Source organism: Piliocolobus tephrosceles, chromosome 5 (assembly GCF_002776525.5).
Source record: "Piliocolobus tephrosceles isolate RC106 chromosome 5, ASM277652v3, whole genome shotgun sequence".
NCBI classification, from domain to species: Eukaryota; Metazoa; Chordata; class Mammalia; order Primates; family Cercopithecidae; genus Piliocolobus; species Piliocolobus tephrosceles.
In genome coordinates, this window is record NC_045438.1 from 29,995,259 (window position 1) to 30,015,649 (window position 20,391).

General features: G+C 38.0%; 1 protein-coding gene across 3 annotated transcripts in view; it reads left to right on the forward strand.

The window, feature by feature from the left end:
- AKAP7 (A-kinase anchoring protein 7) overlaps positions 1-20,391 on the forward strand; it is a 145,717-nt gene that overhangs the window by 57,912 nt on the left and 67,414 nt on the right. For 2 of the 3 annotated variants that reach the window (XM_023230668.2, XM_023230664.2), the window contains exon 6: positions 10,152-10,264. In XM_023230668.2, the coding sequence (XP_023086436.2) occupies positions 10,152-10,264 (113 nt within the window). Of the gene's footprint in view, positions 1-10,151; positions 10,265-11,013; positions 11,177-20,391 lie in introns of all 3 variants that reach the window. The other variant, XM_023230665.2, reaches the window with a different exon arrangement.

Sequence of the window (20,391 nt, forward strand, 5' to 3'; positions counted from 1 at the left end):
GTAAAATAACAGTAAGATTTTTCGAAGATGTGGTGAGATACTGTTTTGAGTTATTCACTGAGTTTCTCTCCTTGTGTTTCTTGTATCCCTTGTTCTATGCCTGCCCCCTCCTGGGCAGTGAGCGACACTCATGTTTCAGAAGAGTAGGAATACAGCAGCAAAAGTAGAGGAAAGGTGGGGTTTCAAAAACAAAGCATAATGATAGGTTTTTTCCTGTCCTGGTACTAGAGAAGATACTGTGGGTTGGGTGAAGAAGAGTTAGAGGCCAAGCAAGAGTGTGTGTTCTTGCCCAATCTGTCATCCCATGAGTGAAACAACAGAAATCCACGTAAGTCTGAAAGCAGGAGTGATCTCTGCTCCGTCCCTGAGAAGTCTGCACACAGTCAGCAAAGCCAGAATTCCCTGTGCTTCCAGAGTGTACTGGAAGTGACAGAAGAGAAGATGGTTTCATGTGCCAGGAGGCCCCATGGTGTTCAGACCTGTTTGAACCCTTTCCACTTTGGTCTAGGACACTCCACTGTTTCTGTGTGCTCAAGAGGAGCAGGAAGGCAGTAAAGGGCTTCAGGCAGCCCCAGTGAGTTCTGGCTTGCTCTGGTGTGGTATGGCAAGCTATAGGATGAAATCTTGTGTATTTGGGAGGGCACCAAAGTTGCAGATAATCCTTATGTATGGGAATGAGGGAGAATCCAGTTGCAGAAATCAGGCGTGGTGCATGTCTTAGGAAATGCCAAATAGTGACGCAAGTGCTGCCCATCTCTCTTCCCCCAATCTAAAACACTGTGACACTCCATTAGCTACCTTCTTCAACAAAGATACAGTCCCAGGGAGCACTAAGAATTTTCAAAACGTCTAATTTTTTCCTCCAGGAAGAAATAGATATTCTAGTTGAAATATAGATGAGTAGCCAGGGTGTGGTGACGTATGCATGTAGTCCCAGCTACTTGGAGGCTGAGGCAGGAGGATCACTTGAGCCCGGGAGTTGGAGACGAGCATTGGCAACACTGTGAGACCCCATCTTAAAAAACAAACAAATAGGCTGGGCGCGGTGGCTCACACCTGTAATCTCAACACTTTGGGAAGCGGAGGCAGATCGTGAGGTCAAGAGATCAAGACCATCCTGACCAACATGGTGAAACTCTGTCTCTACTAAAAATACAAAAATTAGCTGGGCGTGGTGGCATGTGCCTATAATCCCAGCTGCTCGGGAGGCTGAGGAAGAAGAATTGCTTGAACCCAGGAGGCGGATAGTGAGCCAAGATCACACCACTACACTCCAGTCTGGCAACAGAGTGAGACTCTGTCTCAAAAAAACAAAACAAAACAAAACAAATTATAGATGACTGAATAAAGTTACCTTCACAGATAAGTTTCGTTACCCTAAAACCTTTAAAATTGCCAATCATACTTAGAATAAAATCCAAAGATTTTAGCAGGTCCCTGCCTGCTTCTCTAAATGTATTTCCTGTCACTGCCCCATATCCCCACTCTGCCCTAGTCACCCTGTCTTTTATATTGTGTTTCAGATCTACTCAATATTCTTTCACCTTAGAAGTTGTTCTTCTACTGCGAGTACTCTTCCCCTAGATACACACATAGTTCTCTTCTCAATTTCACTCAGGTGTCTGCTGAAATGCAATATATTCAGGGCTGGATTCCCAGACCACCTTATATAAAATAGGAACCTTATTTCTTCCACATAACTCTCTGCTCTTACCTGCTTTTGTTTTCTTTATTTCACTTAACAGAACCTGACCTTCATTTATATATTAGTTTGTGGCACCCAACAAATATGGAAGGCACACAGGGCAGGATGTTTTTCTTGCTCACTGCTGTATATTCAGCACCTAGAACAGTACCTGGCATATATTTGGCCCTCAATAAATATTTGCTGAATTAAAGAACGATTAAACTTGTGTTTGTTGACTGTAATTCATGTACAATGTATGCTTCTTAAAGTAACTCACCACTTTTAGCGTTTGTTTGAAAATGTTTCATAGAAGGGAGAAAGAAGATTTTAGATTCTTTTTTAAAATTTTTGTGGGTACATAGGTGTATATGTTTATGGGGTACATGAAATACTTTGATACAGGCATGCAGTGCATAATAATCATATCAAGGTAAACGGAATATCCATCCTCTCAAGCATTTATCCTTTGTGTTAAAAATAATCCCACAGTGTAAACTAGTATAATCACTATGGAGAACAGTATGGAGGTTTCTTAAAGAACTAAAAGTAGAACTACCATTTGATTCAGCAATCCTACTACTAGGTATGGACCCAAAGGAAAATAAGTCGTATGAAAGAGACACCTGTACATGCATATTTATAGCAGCACAATTCACAATTGCAAAAATATGGAACCAGCCTAAATGCCTATCAACCAACGAACGGATAAAGAAAATGCGGTATATTGACACCATGGAATACTACTCAGCCATAAAAAGGAACAAAACAATGGTATTTGCAACAGCCTGGATGGAGCTGAGACCGTTATTCTAAGTGAAGTAACTCAGGAATGGAAAATCAAACATTTTATGTTCTCACTTATAAGTGGGAGCCAAGCTATGAGGAAGCAAAGGCATACGAATGATATAATGGACTTGGGGGGAGGGGTGCTAGGAGGGTGAGGGATAAAAGACTATCTATTGAGTACATTGTGCATTGCTCAAGTGATGAGTGCACTAGAATCTAGGAAATCACCACTAAAGAACTTTTCCATGCAACCAAACACCACCTGTTCCCCCAAAACTAGAGAAATAAAAATAAAAAACCAATCCCATTATACCCTTGTAGTTATTTTAAAATGTGTAATTAAATTATTATTGACTATAGTCACCATTTTGTACTATCAAATACTAGGTCTTATTCTTTCTATTGTTTTTAGTGCCCATTAACCATCCCTACTTCTTTCCTATCCCCCTACTACCCTTTCTAGATTCTGGTAACCATCTTTCTATGCTCTATCTCCATGAGTTAAATTGTTTTAATTTTTAGCTTCCACAAGTAAGTGAGAACATGTGAAGCTTGTCTTTCTTTGCCTGGCTTATTTCACTGAATATAATGACCTCCAGTACCACCTGTATTGTTGCAAATGACAGGGTCTCATTCTTTTTTATGGCTGAATAGCCCTCCAGTATATATATGTACCACATTTTCTTTATCCATTCATCTGTCAATGGACAGACATTTAGGTTGCTTCTAAATGTTGGCTGTTGTGAACAGTGCTGCAACAAACATGGGAGTGCAGATACCTCTTTGATGTGGTGATTTCCTTTATTTTGAGTATATACTCAGCAGTGGGATTGCTGGATTGTATAGTACCTGTATTTTTAGTGTTTTTGGGGACCTTCAAACTGTTCTCCATAGTGGTTGTACTAATTTACATTCCCACCAACAGCATACAAGAGTTCCCTTTTCTCCATTTCCTCGCGAGCATTTGTTATTGCCTGTCTTTTGGGTAAAAGCCATTTTAACTGAGGTGAGATGACATTTCATTATAGTTTTGATATGCATTTCTCTTATGATCAGTGATGTTGAGCACCTTTTCATATGCCTGTGTGCCATTTGTGTGTCTTTTTTTGAGAAATGTCTATTCAGATCTTTGCTGATTTTTAAATTGAATTATTAGATTTTGTTCCTACATAGTTGTTCGAGCTCCTTTTAATTCTGATTATTAATCACTTGTCAGATGGGTAGTTTGCAAATTTTCTCTCCTTCTGTAAGTTGTCTCTTTGTTGATTGTTTCTTTTGCTATGCAGATGCTTTTTTTTTTTTTTTTTTTTAATTTAGAAATAGTCTCACTGTGTTGCGCAGGCTGGAGTGCAGCAGTGTGATCTCAGCTCACTGCAACCTCCGCCTCCCAGGCTCAAGTGATCCTTCTAGGTAGCTGGGACTACAGGTGCTCACCACCATGCCTGGCTAATTTTTATATCTTTTTGTAGAGACGGGGTCTAGCCATGTTGCCTAGGCTGGTCTCAAACTCCTGAGCTCAAGCAGTTTGCCCACCTTGGCCTCCCAAAGTGCTGGGATTACAGATGTGAGCCACCATGCCCAGCCAGAAGCTTGTAAGTTGGATGTGATCTCATTTATTTATTTTTGCTTCTGTTCCCTGTGCTTCTGAGGTATTACTCAAGAAATCTTTGCCCAGACCAATGTCCTGGAGAGGTTCTCCACTGTTTTCTTGTAGTAGTTTCATAGTTTGAGGTCTAGATTTAAGTGTTTAATCCATTTTGATTTGATTTTTGTATATGGTGAGAGGTGTCTAGTTTCATTCTTCTGCATGTGGATATCCAGTTTTCCCAGCACCATTTATTGAAGAAGCTGTCTTTTCCCCATTGTATGCTCTTGGCACCTTTGTTAAAAATTAATTCACTGTAGATGTATGGATTTGTTTCTGGGTTCTCTATTCTGCTCCATTGATCTGTATGTCTCTTTGTATGCCAGTGCTGTGCTGTTTGTTACTATAGCTCTGTAGTATAATTTGAACTTAAGTAATATAATTCCTCCAGTTTTGCTCTCTTCTCTCAGGATAATTTTGGCTGTTCTGGGTCTTTTGTGGTTCCATGTAATTTTAGGATTATTTTTTCTATTCCTGTGAAGAATGTCGTTGGAATTTTGATAGGGATTGCATGGAATCTGTAGATTGCTTTGGGTAGTATGGACATTTTAACAACATTGATTCTTCCAATCCATGGACATGGAATATCTTTCCATTTTTTTGGTGCTGTCTTCAATTTATCCAATCAGCGTTTTATAGATTTCATTGTAGAGATTTTTTGCTTCTTTGGTTAATTCCTAGGTGTTTAATTTTTTTTTTTTTTTGTGGCTATTGTAAATAGGATTACTTTTTGGATTTCTTTCTCAGATTGTTCACTATTGTCATATAGAAACGCTACTGATTTTTGTATGTTGATTTTGTATCCTGCAACTTTACTGAATTTTTTTCACCAGTTCTAATAGTTTTTGGTGGAGTCTTTGGGTTTTTAAAAAATGTAAGATCATATCATCTGCAAACAAGGATAATTTGACTTCTTCTTTTTCAATTTGGATGCCCTTTATTTCTTCTTTTGTCTGATTGCTCTAACTAGGACTTCTATTATGTCGAATAACAGTGGTGAAAGTGGGTATCCTTGTCGTGTTCCAGATGTTAGAGGAAAGGCTTTCAGTTTTTTCTTATTCAGTATGATATTAGATGTGGATCTATTGTATATAGCTTTTATTATGTTGAAGTATGTTCCTTCTATACACAGTTTTTTGAGTTTTTTAATGAAGGGATGTTGAATTTTATCAGATGCTTTTTCAGAATCAATTGAAATGGTCATATGGTTTTTGTACTTCATTCTGTTGATATGATATATCACATTGATTTATTTGCATATATTGAATCATCCTTGCATCCCTGGAATAAATCTCATTTGGTCATGATAAATGATCTTTTAAATGTGTTGTTGAATTCAGTGATTTTTGCATCAGTGTTTATCAGACATATTGGCCTGTAGTTTTCTTTATTTGATGTGTCTTTGTCTGGTTTTGATATTAGGGTAATACTGGCCTTGTAGAATGAGTTTGGAAGTATTCCCTCCTCCTCTATTTTTTGGAGTAGTTTAAATAGGATTGGTATTAGTTCTTCTTTAAATGTTCGGTAGAATTCAGCAGTGAAGACATCAGGTCCCAAGCTTTTCATTGCTGGGAGATTTTTTTTTTTTTTTTTTTGAGACAGAGTCTTGCTCAGTTGCCCAGTCTGGAGTGCAGTGGTGCGATCTCGGCTCACTGCAAGCTCCACCTCCTGGGTTCCCGCCATTCTCCTGCCTCAGCCTCCCAAGTACCTGGGACTACAGGCGCCTGCCGCCATGCCCGGCTAATTTTTTGCAGTTTTAGTAGAGACGGGGTTTCACTGTGTTAGCCAGGATGGTCTTGATCTCCTGACCTCGTGATCCGCCCGCCTCGGCCTCCCAAAGTGCTGGGATTACAGGCTTGAGCCACCACGCCCTGCCGGGAGATGTTTTATTATGATGTTTATCTCATTTGTTATTGGTCTGTTCAAGTTTTGGATTTCTTCATGGTTCAGTCTTCACAGATTGTATGTGTCTAGGAATTTATTTGTGTCCTCTAGATTTTCCAATTTATTGGCATATAGTTGCTCATAGCAGCCACTAATGATCCTTTGAATTTCTGTGGTATCAGTTGTAATGTCTCATTTATCAGCTCCTATTTTATATGTTTGGGTCTTCTATCTTTGTTCTTAGTCTGGATAAAGGTTTGTCAATTTTGCTTATCATTTCAAAAAAACAGCTTTTCATTTTGTTGATTTTTTTTGTATTTTGTTTCAGTTTCATTTATTTCTGCTCTGATATTTATTATCTCTTCTACTAATTTTGGGTTGGATTTGCTCTTGCTTTTTAGTTCTTATGCTAGGGTAAAAGATTTTTTTCCTTCAGCATCTTAAATATATCATGATATTCTCTCCTGGTCTATAACGTTTCCCCTGAAAAATCTGCCGCCAGACATATTGGAGCTCCAGTGTATGTTATTTGCTTCTTTTTTCTTGCTGCTTTTAGGGTCCTTTCTTTATCCTTGACCTTTGGGCGTTTGATTATTAAATGCCTTTAGGTAGTCTTCTTTGAATTAAATCTACGTGGTGTTCTATAACCTTCTTGTACTTGAATATTGATGTCTTTCTCCAGGCTTGGGAAATTCTCTCGTATTATCCCTTTGAATAAACTTTCTACCCCTACCTCTTTCTCACTTCTTTTTAAGGTCAATAACTCTGAGATTTGTCCCTTTGAGACTATTTTCTAGGTCTTGTAGGTGGGCTTCATTATTTTATATTCTTTTTTCTTTTGTCTCCTCTGACTGTGTATTTTCAAACAGCCTGTCTTCAAGCTCACTAATTCTTTCTTCTGCCTGTTTGGCCCTGTTAAGAGATTCTAATGCATTCTTCAGCATGTCAGTTGCTTTTTTTTTTTTTTTTTGAGACAGAGTCTCACTCAGTTGCCCAGGCTGGAGTGCAATGGTGCCATCTCAGCTCACTGCAACCTCCGCCTCCCGGGTTTAAGCGATTTTCCTCCCTCAGCCTCCTGAGTAACTGGGATTACAGGTGTGCCACCACGCCTGGCTAATTTTTGCATTTTTGATAGAGACAGGGTTTCACCATGGTGGCCAGGCTGGTCTCGAACTCCTGACCTCAGGTGATCTGCCTGCCTCAGCCTCCCAAAGTGTTGGGATTACAGGCTTGAGACACCGTGCTCAGCCTGCATTTTTCAGCTCTAGAATTTCGCTTGATTCTTTTTAATTATTTCAAAGAGTAATTGTTAAATTTATCTGATAAAATTCTGAGTTCTTCCTACGTTCCAGTCTTCTTGTCTTTAGAATTGGCTTAATAGTATTAGCCCTACTTGTTTTTGGATAAAAAGACCACATGAAAATTTATTTACCGTTGATCTTTGAAAAGTATGAATTTTTCACATATATGCCAAATCATTCTATCCTCTTCTTTGTGCATTCTAGTTTGATGCTTGTGAAATCATAGCAATGTTATATTGTTAATGTATAGTGCATTTGTCATTGTGCTTATTTTATGTTTTAATTTTTTTATTCAAAAGTAATATGTGCTCATTTTAACAATTCAATCCATATATATATAATATTTATAAATCTGGTCTCCTGTGCCTCTATTTAATCTCAATCCACATCCCAAGGTATTCTATACTGTTTTTCCATGTTAGTAAAAACATATAGATAATCTATTTTCTTTACTTCTCTCTTTTATATTCCAGAGAATCATGTTATAGATGTAATAACCATGTAAGTTCTCTCTTTTTGCTTAATGGATCATGGCTACTTCTCCTGTCTACGTGTGTAATTCTAATTAATTCCTTTTATTATCTTCATGGTGGTCATATGGTAATTTATCAACCGTTTATTTATTGATGAAGATTTTTTCCAGTTTGTGTGAGTTCAGATAATGCTTTAATAAGTATCTTTTCATAGAATTTCGTATATTGATGCTTTTATTTCTTTGTATTTTCCTAGAATTGGAATTGCTGGCTCAAAATGCTTGTGTAGCCTAAATTTTAATAGTTGCTACTCAGATTACTTTCCATTGTAGTTGTGGCAGTTTTCATTCTGCAACGCCATTATTTATTCATATATTTTCTCTAACTCCATTTCTTTCCCCCTTGTTCAGGAACTTCAGTTACAGACATATTAGACAACTTGAAGTTGCCCCACAGCTCACTGATATTCTATTCTCTGTTCTTTTTTCTTTATGTTTTCTTTTTCTTAGTGTGTTTTATTTTGGGTTCTATTGCATTGTTTTCAAATTTACCAGTATTTTGCTCTGCCGTGTCTCACCTGTTATTTTCATCCAGTTAATTTTTCTCAGACATTGCAGTTTCCATCTCTATATAAATTTGATTTGGATTTGGATTTAATAGTTTCCGTGTCTCTACTTGTTGGGGTGATCAGACCCAACAACAGGCTGTGGGCGCTACGAAGTCCAGCGGAGTCAAAGGAAAAGACAAGTTAAGAGAGAAAGTAGGACCAGGGGCCAGTGCTAGTGTGGAGGACGTGAAGGCCCCGAGCGCTGGGAGCCCATGCTATTTATTGGTGATCAAACAAAGAAACAGGTGGTGAGGATGTGGGGGTTGAAAGGAAGCGGTATATCAAGCGAATGAGTTACAGCTGTGATGGTTTAGCATTTTCTTTGAAACATATGACTACTTCAGATAATGGGAGTGCTAGAAGCAAGGAGCCAGCAAGTCTAGACATATTCCAAAGGCCACGAGGGGTTTTAGACCCTGGACCCCGGATATGTTCCAACACTCTTTTACATTATGTCAGACATGCAAGCCCTGCCTCAGCTTCTCTCCCAACACTCAGCTTTTCTCCCAACATCTACCTGACTTTTTGAACATAAGACATACAGTTACAATAACTATTTTGATGTCCTATCTACTAATTCTAACCTCGATGTCCGTTCTGAGTCACTTTTGATTAATTGATTTATCTTTTCAAAAATGAGGGCCATATTGACCAGTTAGTTTGCACACCTGGTAGTTTTTGATTAGATGCCAGGCATTGTGAAGTTTACCTTGTTGGGTGCTGAATTGTTTTGTATTTCTATAAATATCCTTGGGCATTGTTCTGGTACACAATTAAGTTACCTGGAAATAAGTTTTTTGTTTGTTTATTTGTTTGTTTTGGGTCTTATTTCTAAGATTTCCTAGGTGGTACTAGAAGAGCACCAGTCCAGAGTTAATTATTCCCCACTACTGAGGCAAGACTGTTCTTTTTACCTGATGTCTCATGAATCTTGGGGTTTTCCAGTCTGGCTAATGGAACAGACAGTATTTCTGGGTTCTGTCTGGGTTTCTCCTCCTCATACAAGGCCTTGGACACTCAAGGATATAAACTGGGTCAATCAAAGGGCTCACCTTTTCTTGTTAGAGTACTGGACACTCTCCCCTTTAATCCTTTTGAATGTGTTTTTCCCCAGCCTCAAGTAGTTTCCTTGCACACATGCACTGATCAGAACTCAGTCAGATATTCTAGGGGAACCCTTTGAAGAGCTCTGGAATTTTCCTGGTACAGGTCTCTCTTCTCAAGTATTCTGTCCCTTTCAGCTCCTTTCCCTCAACCCAGGGAATGGCTGGACTCTATGTTTCACCTCCTTACACAAGACCTTGGACTTTCAAGGATATAAGCTGGAACAATCAAAGGGCTTGCCTTGTTTGTTTCTCATTGCTCAGGGAAGGTTTCTGCTACTTCATCTTGGAAGCAGAAGTTTTAGATATTAAGGGTTTCAGATAAGCTAGTCCTTTTTTGTACTCAGGGAAACCACTGGGATGCTCAGTGAAAATCAGCACCGTGTCAGCCCAACAGTTGTTGTATTTGTTAGATACCCCTTTCAAATTATTGCTTTTGTGTGCTTTACCACAGGTGTGAAATCACTGGACATTTAACTGTCAAATAGTATTTGTTATACATATTGCAGATTTTTTCTCTCTTTTAAAGAAAATATCTGAAACAGGTGTATAAAGTAATCTTCACCGTAAAATAGTGATTGTTTGAACTGGTATTTTTTTTGCAATTAAAGACAACTGTGAAAAGACTGTAGTAGCATTTCTTTGTTTCTCTTTATTTTCTTCAGAGACTGCAAATAGGACATTTCAAGAAAAAGGCATCCTGGCAGGAGACAGCAGAAGTTTTAAGCCTCATTTGACCTTCATGAAGTTGTCAAAATCACCATGGCTCCGTAAGAATGTGAGTGCATGTTCTTATTGCAAGCCTGTTTTACCAGGCCATGCCAGCCATAAGCATGGTCTGGAGCACAAGTGACATTGCCATGGTCTCACACTACTCTTGCTTCTGGGATTCCAAGTCAGGTTGGTTCCAATTCCCAGGGATGCTGAGGATGTTCCTGGCCTTCCAAGGAGGCTATTTCAGCTTTGCCTTCCTTTGCCACCATGGCTGTTCTTGCATTCTCTGGCCATCATCTATTTCTACCACTGTTGCCTCATCTGCTTCATTCCCTGAAGAGCCTCGAGGTGGTGCCAGAGTTCAGTTTTGCTGCTATCCTTGCTTGTGGTTATTTGCATCCTGTTGCTCTCAAAGCTTCCTCTGCTGGCCTGTGTACGCTGGTGCTGCTCACCGCAACTGGGTAAGCTTTTTTACCCCTCTTCCTGTCGCTCTTCAAGGTTTCCAAAAGACCATCTTTCAGTGGTTGCCTCAATTAAGGCCTTGGAACCAGGTGTATCGGGGACTGGGCATGAGGGTAACTGAGGGACCTCCTTTCCTGGAGGTACTTAAAAGTACTTCTCCCTAACGATGGTCAACAGTGGCACAATCCAAGTCACAAGTCTTTTGACTTCCCCTGTCTCAGGGTGACTTTCTGCCTTTATAGGCCACTCCTTCTTCCCTCAGAAGTCAGAGCAACTTTTGACTTCTGTCTAGGTTCATGAGCATTTCTCCTAAAATCCTAAGGCCACCCTTCATTTTGTTTCCTATTTCAGCCTAGGGGGTTCCTCATGCAAATTCAGACATCTGATGGCCTGCTCTCATATACCAGAGTTTTGGAGATGGGCATGCAGATTAATATCCGCTCCCTGCTCTCCATGACCCTTTGCTGCAGTTAAGACTGATTTGCAGCTCTAGCAATGAAGGCCATGTGTAGTAGTAAGTAGAATTTTTTTTTTCTAAATTTGTCACATTTTGTATTTAATGTCTCTGTCCACAGAAAAGTCTTTTGGGTCCTTTAAATCATGGGTTTGGGTGACTCACCATCCTGTAGTTTAGAGTTTTCTACAGACTATTGCTGAAAAATCTCAAAAAGATATTTTGCATGTTTTTTTGGATTACATTGCCACAAATTTAGTAGTATCCATATTAGGTATCATTCCAGAGTATATTAGGTAAAAATAATTGGTGTAAATGATAGATTTTGAAATCTGGGATGATAACAGTTTACAAAACTTGTAGACTGACAGTTTAATTCTTTACTGGTTATCTTTCTTGTTTTGCTTTCAAATGGATTGTCCTCTTCCAAGTGGTTTCAAACTTAATCACAGAATGACAATCAGTGGTGAAGGTAATATCTCCATTTCAAAATGTTTCTTTATCTTTATAATATTAACTTTGAAATGAGAGCACCTAAGGACATTTATTCAAAAAATGCTTAACTATATATGTCAACATTTCAAACTGCATTTAAATGATTTATTGGCAGTTAATTTCTCAGAATCAATCTTACCCTATAGAAAAGTGATATGAGACTTGGAATGGTTGTGGTGTGACTGAGATCACAGTCTTATCAGTTACAGAGCCCTGTCTCTGTACCTGAGAAACCCATCCCATCTCATTCTGTCTCACATTCTTCCCTCCCACTGGCCAGCTCCAGTTCATATAGAGTCATTTCTATGTGTAAGGAGCTCCGTGTTCCAAATCATATTAATTAAGTAAATACATATTGAGTACCTACTATGTGCCAGACACGGTGCTGGGCACAGAATGGTGATCAAAATAGAAACAGTCACTGGTTGCATGGTACATAAAATCTAAGTCAGATTGCATTTTATTTAGATCAGAATGCTTAATATTTAGAAAATAAATTGTGATCTTATCATTTTCAAGAAGTCAAATAATAATTTTTTATTTTAATTTATGGAATGAGTCTATTCCCATCACTATTATAATGGTCAGTGTTCCTGAAAGTTTAAGGAAGTAGATCTTAGATAGGGGGATTCTTAAGTCAGTGGGGGTACTTGTTGAAGTTTCAGATTTCCACCCTCTACCCTTAGATTTAGAGATGGACCTAGGACCTAAGCTTTTGATGTTCAGTAAATGACACATATGGTTCTGATACAGATGATCTGCAGAGGAATATACTTGAGACCTGCAGGCTTAAATCAATACCCAACAGTTTCTTGTGCAACATATCTACTGTAAAGGTTAAAACCAGTATGAAAAGCTGGCATATATACAAAAGGATTTCATTTATTTACTTTATTATAATTCGTGGTTTGGTATGTAGATTGTTTGAAAATATAAGGTTCCTTAGTCTCATTCTTAACATTTTTACATTTCCAGCTATCTATTTTCCTCTCTCGGCACTAATTTTCTTCTAGATTTTTGTTCCGAATCCATCCATTGATCTAATGATCACAAGCAAGTGACCATTAAATAAAGATGACCGTGGAATGTATTGCTGGCTTTCCATGTTATTTAGATTGATAGTGAAATAAAAGAAGGGAGTGGCAAAATAGTTTTTTTTTTTCTCCACTTGCATGTTAGGAGATTGGACTCATTTCACGTATGTTATTTTTTATTTAAAAAGTTACTTTAATTATAAAATTATTAGCTGAATATATGCTTACTGTAAACAATTAAAATACATACAGACCTATAGAGTGAAAGGTATAGTTTCTCTCTCATTACCGTCCTGCAACCCACTTCCTTCCAACAGAATGTCTCTCTCTCTAGGTAACCACTGCCAGTAGATCCTTCTAGACCTTTTTCTGTGCACTGCAAATACATATGGACATACATACATGCGTATAGTTTCTTTAAAACAGAAATAAAACTCTCAATATTATTTTGATTTATCATAATTTAAACATTCTTCCCTTGATGAATAATTAGGTTGATTTCTGTTTCTTTGGTACCACAAACAATGCTGTTATGAACTTCCTTGTTTACTTTTCTTTGGGTGGATATGCCAGTATTTCAGAGAACCAGTTCTTTGAAGTGGAATTCTAAGGGCAAAGGGTATTGGACATTATAAACTTTCAGAAACACCTCAAATTGCCTTGTCAAGCAGTAGTGGCAGCTTATACTCCCAACCATGGTGTATGAGAAGAGCATGTGTTAGGATAAACTTGTGGTAGAAAGGTTATCAGAGGTCATATAAAATTGATATGGCCCTTTGAGCTATGAATTATGCAACTGACATTAAAAAAATGTAAAAAATCTCATTTTATTTAAGATGTCCTACCTGCTGATATTATTCTAAAGAAATAATTTAAAAAGTGATGTTCTTTATGCATAAAGATGTTTACTGAAATGTTATCAATAATAGGGAAACAGTAGAAATAACTCCCACAGCAATAGGGAAAGGTTTAAGTCAATTATGGTAAATCGTATAAATGATATAAGTAGCTATTGAAGTAGATATAAGGATTCTATAACAGCATGCAAAGGTAAATAAAACACTGTACTGTTTATGTAGTATATAAAATCTATACTGTAGAATATATAGTATAATTAAAATTGTATAAAATGGTTTTCTTGGGTTTGCCTTGCCAACACCTTAATGTGTTTCAATGCATTTTAGAGGTAAAAAGTGACTTCCCACAGTTGCTCTCTTAGCCCATGATTTTTCTGGTAGGTAAGTGAATAGAACTGACCTTAATATCACTCAGAATATAGTAAATCCCCCTTGACATGCTAAGGATTCCCATTTTGGTTTGCTGGGGTTCTGAGGAATGGTGGGACCTTGGTGAGTAGAGTGTAATAAGAAGTGGTGATGAGCAAAGTTAGGTGCCCCATGGCAATGCAGGAGTGTGGGGTAGCCACCGGATTGAGGAAACCTGAAGATTTTCCATGGTCGTGGGAGTGTTCCTCCAGTTTCTGGTATGCAGGGGTGATATATAGTGAGGCTGTCTGGAAAAGAGCTAAATGATACCTCCTGTTAAGGTGCTCTGTTTTAAAGACTGATTCCAGGTGGTGTCCTCCTTATATTTCAATTTGACCTGCTAGAGGGTAGTCTGGAAATGATTTTGTGTATGATACTGATGCACTCCTAACGTACTGGTGCTACTGTTGTCAGGGTAGACATGATGATTGTTGGTAAAAAGGGGTGTGCTGTGTAGAGGCATGCTCCGGATTATTATAGGAAAATTCTGAGATAGTAAGGTAGCTGGTCCATTCATTGTTGTCTATAGGAGGTGTAATGTGATATTCTGTAGTGATAACCCAATTGAGTTTTTTAAATCATCTGTCATTGTAATTTAAAGATTACAATGAAAAATAAAAAATAACCTGAAAAGCTATTATCCATGTCAACTTAAAAAATTAGATTTAAGTCAGAGCTATAATCAGTTTGTTTATGAAGGTAAAACATCTCATTGACATTAGAGATGTGGACAGATGGCTGGTGCAGGGGATGAGTGTTCACCCCCTGGGAGGTCGTACAGATCTAGTGTGAGGCTTTCCCAGTGGTGTTAAGTGTTTGGTGCAGAAGTCCCTGGACTTCTGGGGTCCTGTCCTCTGGTAGGCACCTGTTGGCAGGTAATTGCATGTAGCAGCATTAACCAAAAGCCCAGTGGGGATCTAAACATTAAATATATTGTGTCTAAAATTTTGAAAATACAGAAACTCTCTCTATCAAATGTCCTGATGTGAAACTTCTTCTGTGACACCATGGTATTCTGGTTCCCAAGTTAGAGAGCTGAGTTGAGGCTAAGGACAGATTCCGTGAAACATAAGGCTTTTCTTGGCGATTATATATCTTTCTAACACCAGGAGACATGTAGTCAATGTGTCAGCTTTGCATATTCTTAGTTTCATGAAATTCTAGTGGATATATTGCATAATATCAAAAGAAATCATTATCATTGTATTTTGTAATTTTTTCATTGAATGAAGCCTCAGAAAATAGTATTAAATTACTTTCTCTGAAATAGTAACTAAAGTTCAGGTTATTTTTAGCTTTATTCAGAATTTAGTTGACATAGCCAGTCTGCTAACTTGTTCAGCTTCATGCTTTTTATAGTATATCTTTTTGGACTTATTTTTCTTATTGAATAAACTTGGGTTTCATGATTTCAATGTTGCAAATCTTGGTTGGTTAGAAATATGTGCTAACACTTGGTGGCAGAAGAAGACAAGTTTCAAATCAAACAAACATCTTAATGCAGATCTCAAAAAATAAATGTGATAGCATCCTCAAAAAATAAATATGATCTCCTAATGTATAGGTCAGTTGTTTTTAATCACAAATTATTTTCTGGGCTTCTTAGATACCTTCCCTGATTTATGACTCTTTCAAATTACTACTATAACTCTTAAACTGACAAAGATATGTTTTATGAACATGACACCTCTTTGCAGCAGTGTTTTTTTTTTTTTTTTTTTTTACAGAGTTAGAAAATGGGAGTACTTTAGAATGAAAGAAATGATCTTTGAAAATTGTTAGTGACTTGAGTGGTTTGTTTTGAGGGCAGAATTCAATATGCAAAAAGTAAGGGCTGAAGGGTGATCATTGGACCTGATGAAGATGATGTTGAGGGGAGTGGAGAAGAGGATATAGGACAGTTATTGGTAGGAATGGAAACAGAGAGCCTATGGATGAAAATTTTGTTCTAATGCTACCATTAAGAGGAGATTCCAGTTCCTGAATTGTTTGGTGATTGAATATACAGAACCAAAATTGTGATGAAAAATTTCTATATTAGGTTGGCTGAACTCAGCCTTACTCTGCATCCTTCCCTAACTGTGAGCCCTGATGTCATCTTTCTTCACTCAGTACCGTTATTTACTTCCATCTATCTATCTATCTATCTATTTATCTATCTATCTATCTATCTATCTATCTATCTATCTATCTATATCTATCGCTGCATATTTTTTGAAGATTTTAACTGGGCCTGGTATAATTTGACTGCCACTCACTTTTGGGGGTCTGCATGACAGTGAGCTTTTATAAACCATTTTTAAACTCAGGAGCATGAAGACTATTCCTTCTTAAAGGAATCCCTGTAGTAAATTTAAAGGAGCATGAGCTTTCCTGTTTTAGCCCTGTTATTTAGTCCTGGAAAAATCACCTAACCTCTCTCGATCTCTATTGACTTGTTGTACAAGAAGGACTCTTGACACCTGTGCTATCCTGAAATGTCTATAAGATAAACACTTTGACCAAATTGCTTAATTTGGCTTCACACAGATACGTATATTTCTAACCTCATATTGGCTTTCTTGTCTGCATGGAAGGAGAAAGACAGAAAGAAGAAAGGTCTTCAAGTACCGATAGGAAGATAGTGGCAATTTAGATCTGAGTCTTTCCACTTGTCCTCCTAGAAGCCAGATGGAGCAACAAGGACAATGGGAAAAACACTCTACACATCTTTTTTTTTTCTAAAGAACTGGGATCTCACTTGGTTACCCAGGCCTAGAGTTCATGGCATAATCATAGCTCATCACAGCCTCCAAATCCTAGGCTCAAATGATCCTCCTGCCTCAGCCTCCTGAGTAGCTGGGACTACAGGTGTGCACACCATGCCTGGCTAATTAAAAAAAAAATTTTTTTTTCTAGAAATGAGGTGTTGCTATGTTGCCCAGGCTGGTCTGGAACTCCTGGCCTTAAACAATCCTCACACCTTGGCCTCCCAAAGTGTTGGGATTACTGGGATTACCGATGTGAGCCACTGCACCCAGCCACATACTACATCTTTAGTGGAACTGAGAGGTAGAGAAATCCTGTCAATACCAAATTATGTGTAAGGGCTGGTGGTAGAGGCCCTCCTGACCTGGGAGACAGACTAGGCAAGCTTTCACAGGGCTCTACATTTTAAAGAATCCTCCTTCATTCTAACAAAGAAGAGGCACAGAGAAGCCCAAAGACTACCCTGCCACTTCCTTCCTTCATCCCTCAAAGAGGGCATTTGTAGATGCCCTGGATATTCAGTGAACCTTGATTATTCCAGACAAAACTTTAAAAATATCTTTGGTGCAAGATAAAGCAGATCAGTTCTGTAAACTATTTTTGAATCTCCCTGTGTCAAATGGCTTAATTACTCACAGTTTTTAGTTGTTTTTGAGTCACTTTTCATATTTCCAAGTGCATTGAACAGCAAATCTCTTTGTTTTAATGGCTTTTTAACACTAAAAATTCAGTGAGTTCTCAGGAGATAGAATTGTAATTTCTTCTGAGATACTCTAGATTACATTAGTCAACCCTGTCATCTACTGTATGTTAAAGAGCACTATTTATAACAAGTGCTTTCACTTGTGTTTCTAATGTATTTTTTCAACTTTATGCTGTTGTCTATTTCTGTACATTGAAAAAAACAAGTTTACAATTGTTTAACAATTGGAAATGATGTTTACAAAGGTAAACCTGCTTAACATTCATTTGGAATCTTTCAGTACTTTATATATCTTTAAAATTTGAGAAAGAGTAAACAGAATGCTAAATTATTTTATGGGAAATTCTAGAAATTGACTGAAGTCAGGATTACAAATGATTCCTGGTTGATCTTGATTCTGTTAGAGATTTTGACAACTTCGAAAACCCTAGAAGAAATGACTGGTGAACCTAATGTTAAATCTTCAGAGTGAAATGGAGATTTGAAGCAAGTATCTTCAATAGCATTTTCTGAGGTTTTTCTTTCTGAACATCTCTCAGGGTTTTATGTGAGGCAGGGCGGGATCTGTGATCCAATGAATGTTAGCAATAATGGGTGAAGTAAAGTTAATCTAACTCTTTATGTCAGAACTTCTTAGGTTGTCTGAAATGCAAATGCTTATTGTGAATCTCAAGAGCTTACAACAACAGAGATTCTTTTTTTTTTTTTTTGCCCATGTTCATGGATCCTCTGGCTCTGCTCCACACTGTCTTTACTCAGTACCGTGGCTGGGCAGCCTCCATCTAGGACTTTTCTGCTCTTCTGGCAGAAGGAAAGAGAGTTGGTGAACATGCTGATTCTTAAAGCTTTTGCTAAGAAGTGACACACGTAATTTCTGATCATATTTTATTGGCCAAAGCAAGTCACATAGTCCCTTCTGAGTGTAACATAACAGGATATATAATTTGCTTCCAGGAAGGGACACCACAGGAGGGGCAGTAAATATAGTTCACTCAGCGTTGTTTCCCAACCAAATGCATTTGACCAACAAGTCCTTTTTCCACAGACTGTTTTGTAGCCCTAGTATTTGGTAGAACAGGTTTAGAAAATGCTGATTTGATAATTCCGGCTTTAGTGATTTTTTTTTTTTTTTGTCGTTAAACACATAGATTCTGTGTACACATTTATTTTCTAGCAGTTGCATCTACAGATAAGCTTCTGTTTTTTATTTAATTTATTTAATTTATTTATTTGGAGACAAGTCTTGCTCTGACTCCCAGACTGGAGTGCAGTGGCGCGATCTCAGCTCTTTGCAAGTTCTGCTTCCTGGGTTCACGCCATTCTTCTGCCTCAGCTTCCTGAGTAGCTGGGACTACAGGCGCCCACCACCACGCCCGGCTAATTTTTTGTATTTTTAATAGAGATGGGGTTTCACAGTGTTAGTCAGGATGGTCTGGATCTCCTGACCTCGTGATCCACCCGCCACGGCCTCCCAAAGTGCTGGGATTACAAGTGTGATTCAGTGCGCCCAGCCTGATAAACTTCTGATTTAAGTATAATTGAAGAAACAGAGTTTTAGAACTTGTGTTAAAAGATGCAGTATCAGAGTATTCAAGTTAATTAAAATTGCATGTGTTTGCCTTAATTATATTAAATATAAAAATTCTATCTCAAAGATTACCATTAGTTATGGGAAAAATGTTTTTCTCAGCGAGTCATTTTTAGACATTTTGAAACTGGTAATTAATTTCATTTTCTTAGTCAAGGACAAAGTGGAACATCATGAAAATATAAGAAACTGGCAAACCCCACAGTGGATTGATTATGGGTAAAGAAAAATAGAATATATGGTCAAGAAAACCTAAGATTTTATTCCAAAATTGTGTTGATGCGGAACTATTTACCTTGTTTAGTAAGTGACAATAGCTAATTACTGACCCACTCAAATGATCACATAAAAGCAAACCAGCTGGAATTATTTGGATGGCAAGAAGATTTTCTGTCACTGAAAAGATTGGCCAACCAGCTCTTATTAAAATAATTAACTGCGTAGTGAAAGAAGGTAAAGCTATATTTTTCTTGAGAGACTCAGATATGAGAGGGAATTAAGGTTGCAATCCAAAACCATAACTAGTTTGTATCGGAATTATACTTCCATTTCTACATACGAGCTGGTTTATTTTGACCATCAGAATCTTACTGTCTCAAGGAAAGATACCTTAAAAATAGAATAATACTAGTTCTTCAAATTACTAAACCAATTCAGTTCTCTTTCAGTTGGTTACTCTAATAAATTAAAAAGGCAAAAAGGTTATTGGCCTTTTTGCCGGGGCCAAGCCTCACTTTATCTGTAGTTGAGGACCTAACAACACTTATTCCTCGTATCATCTTAGGGACTAGCCACCCTTGACTACAGGAATTCCAGTTTGGTTCCTACAGGAGGTGTTCTGTCTCTAAACCCTACTGATGGCAATATATGTAACTGTTGGCCAGGTTTGTGACACCATTTTGGAGATCCATCTTTAAGGCCTTTTAATGCAACTGTATCTTTATACTGTCCCAAAGCTGAAGACCAGAGTATGAAACTACCTCTCTTCCTTCCTTGGCTGTTGCCTTCCCCACAGCTGGATCTGATTATAATAATTTGATGTGTGACTTTATTTAGAACAGAACATTTCTTTCACAGTATTTTCTGGTTTGGTCTCCAGCACTACTACTGTGGGATTTTTATTGGCCATTCATTACCTGGGAGAATGTTCCATGTGACTCCCTGTAGTGATCCTGCACCTTTGGCAACAGCCCCTCCCTAATCTTACACATCCCATGTGTTTGACTTGGCCCCCTCGGATCCCACCTTGCTCTTCACCCTCCCTGACCTACCCTGACAATCAGAAAATGGTAAACTGTGTGCTCTTGGACTACCAGCCCAAATATCTCTCAAATTTAATTTACCAGGGAGTGGTCACCTGGGAATAAGCTGAATGGATAGGGAAATCACATCAAACATACTTCTCAACAGGTGGTAACTTTTCCGTCACACATATATCCCTA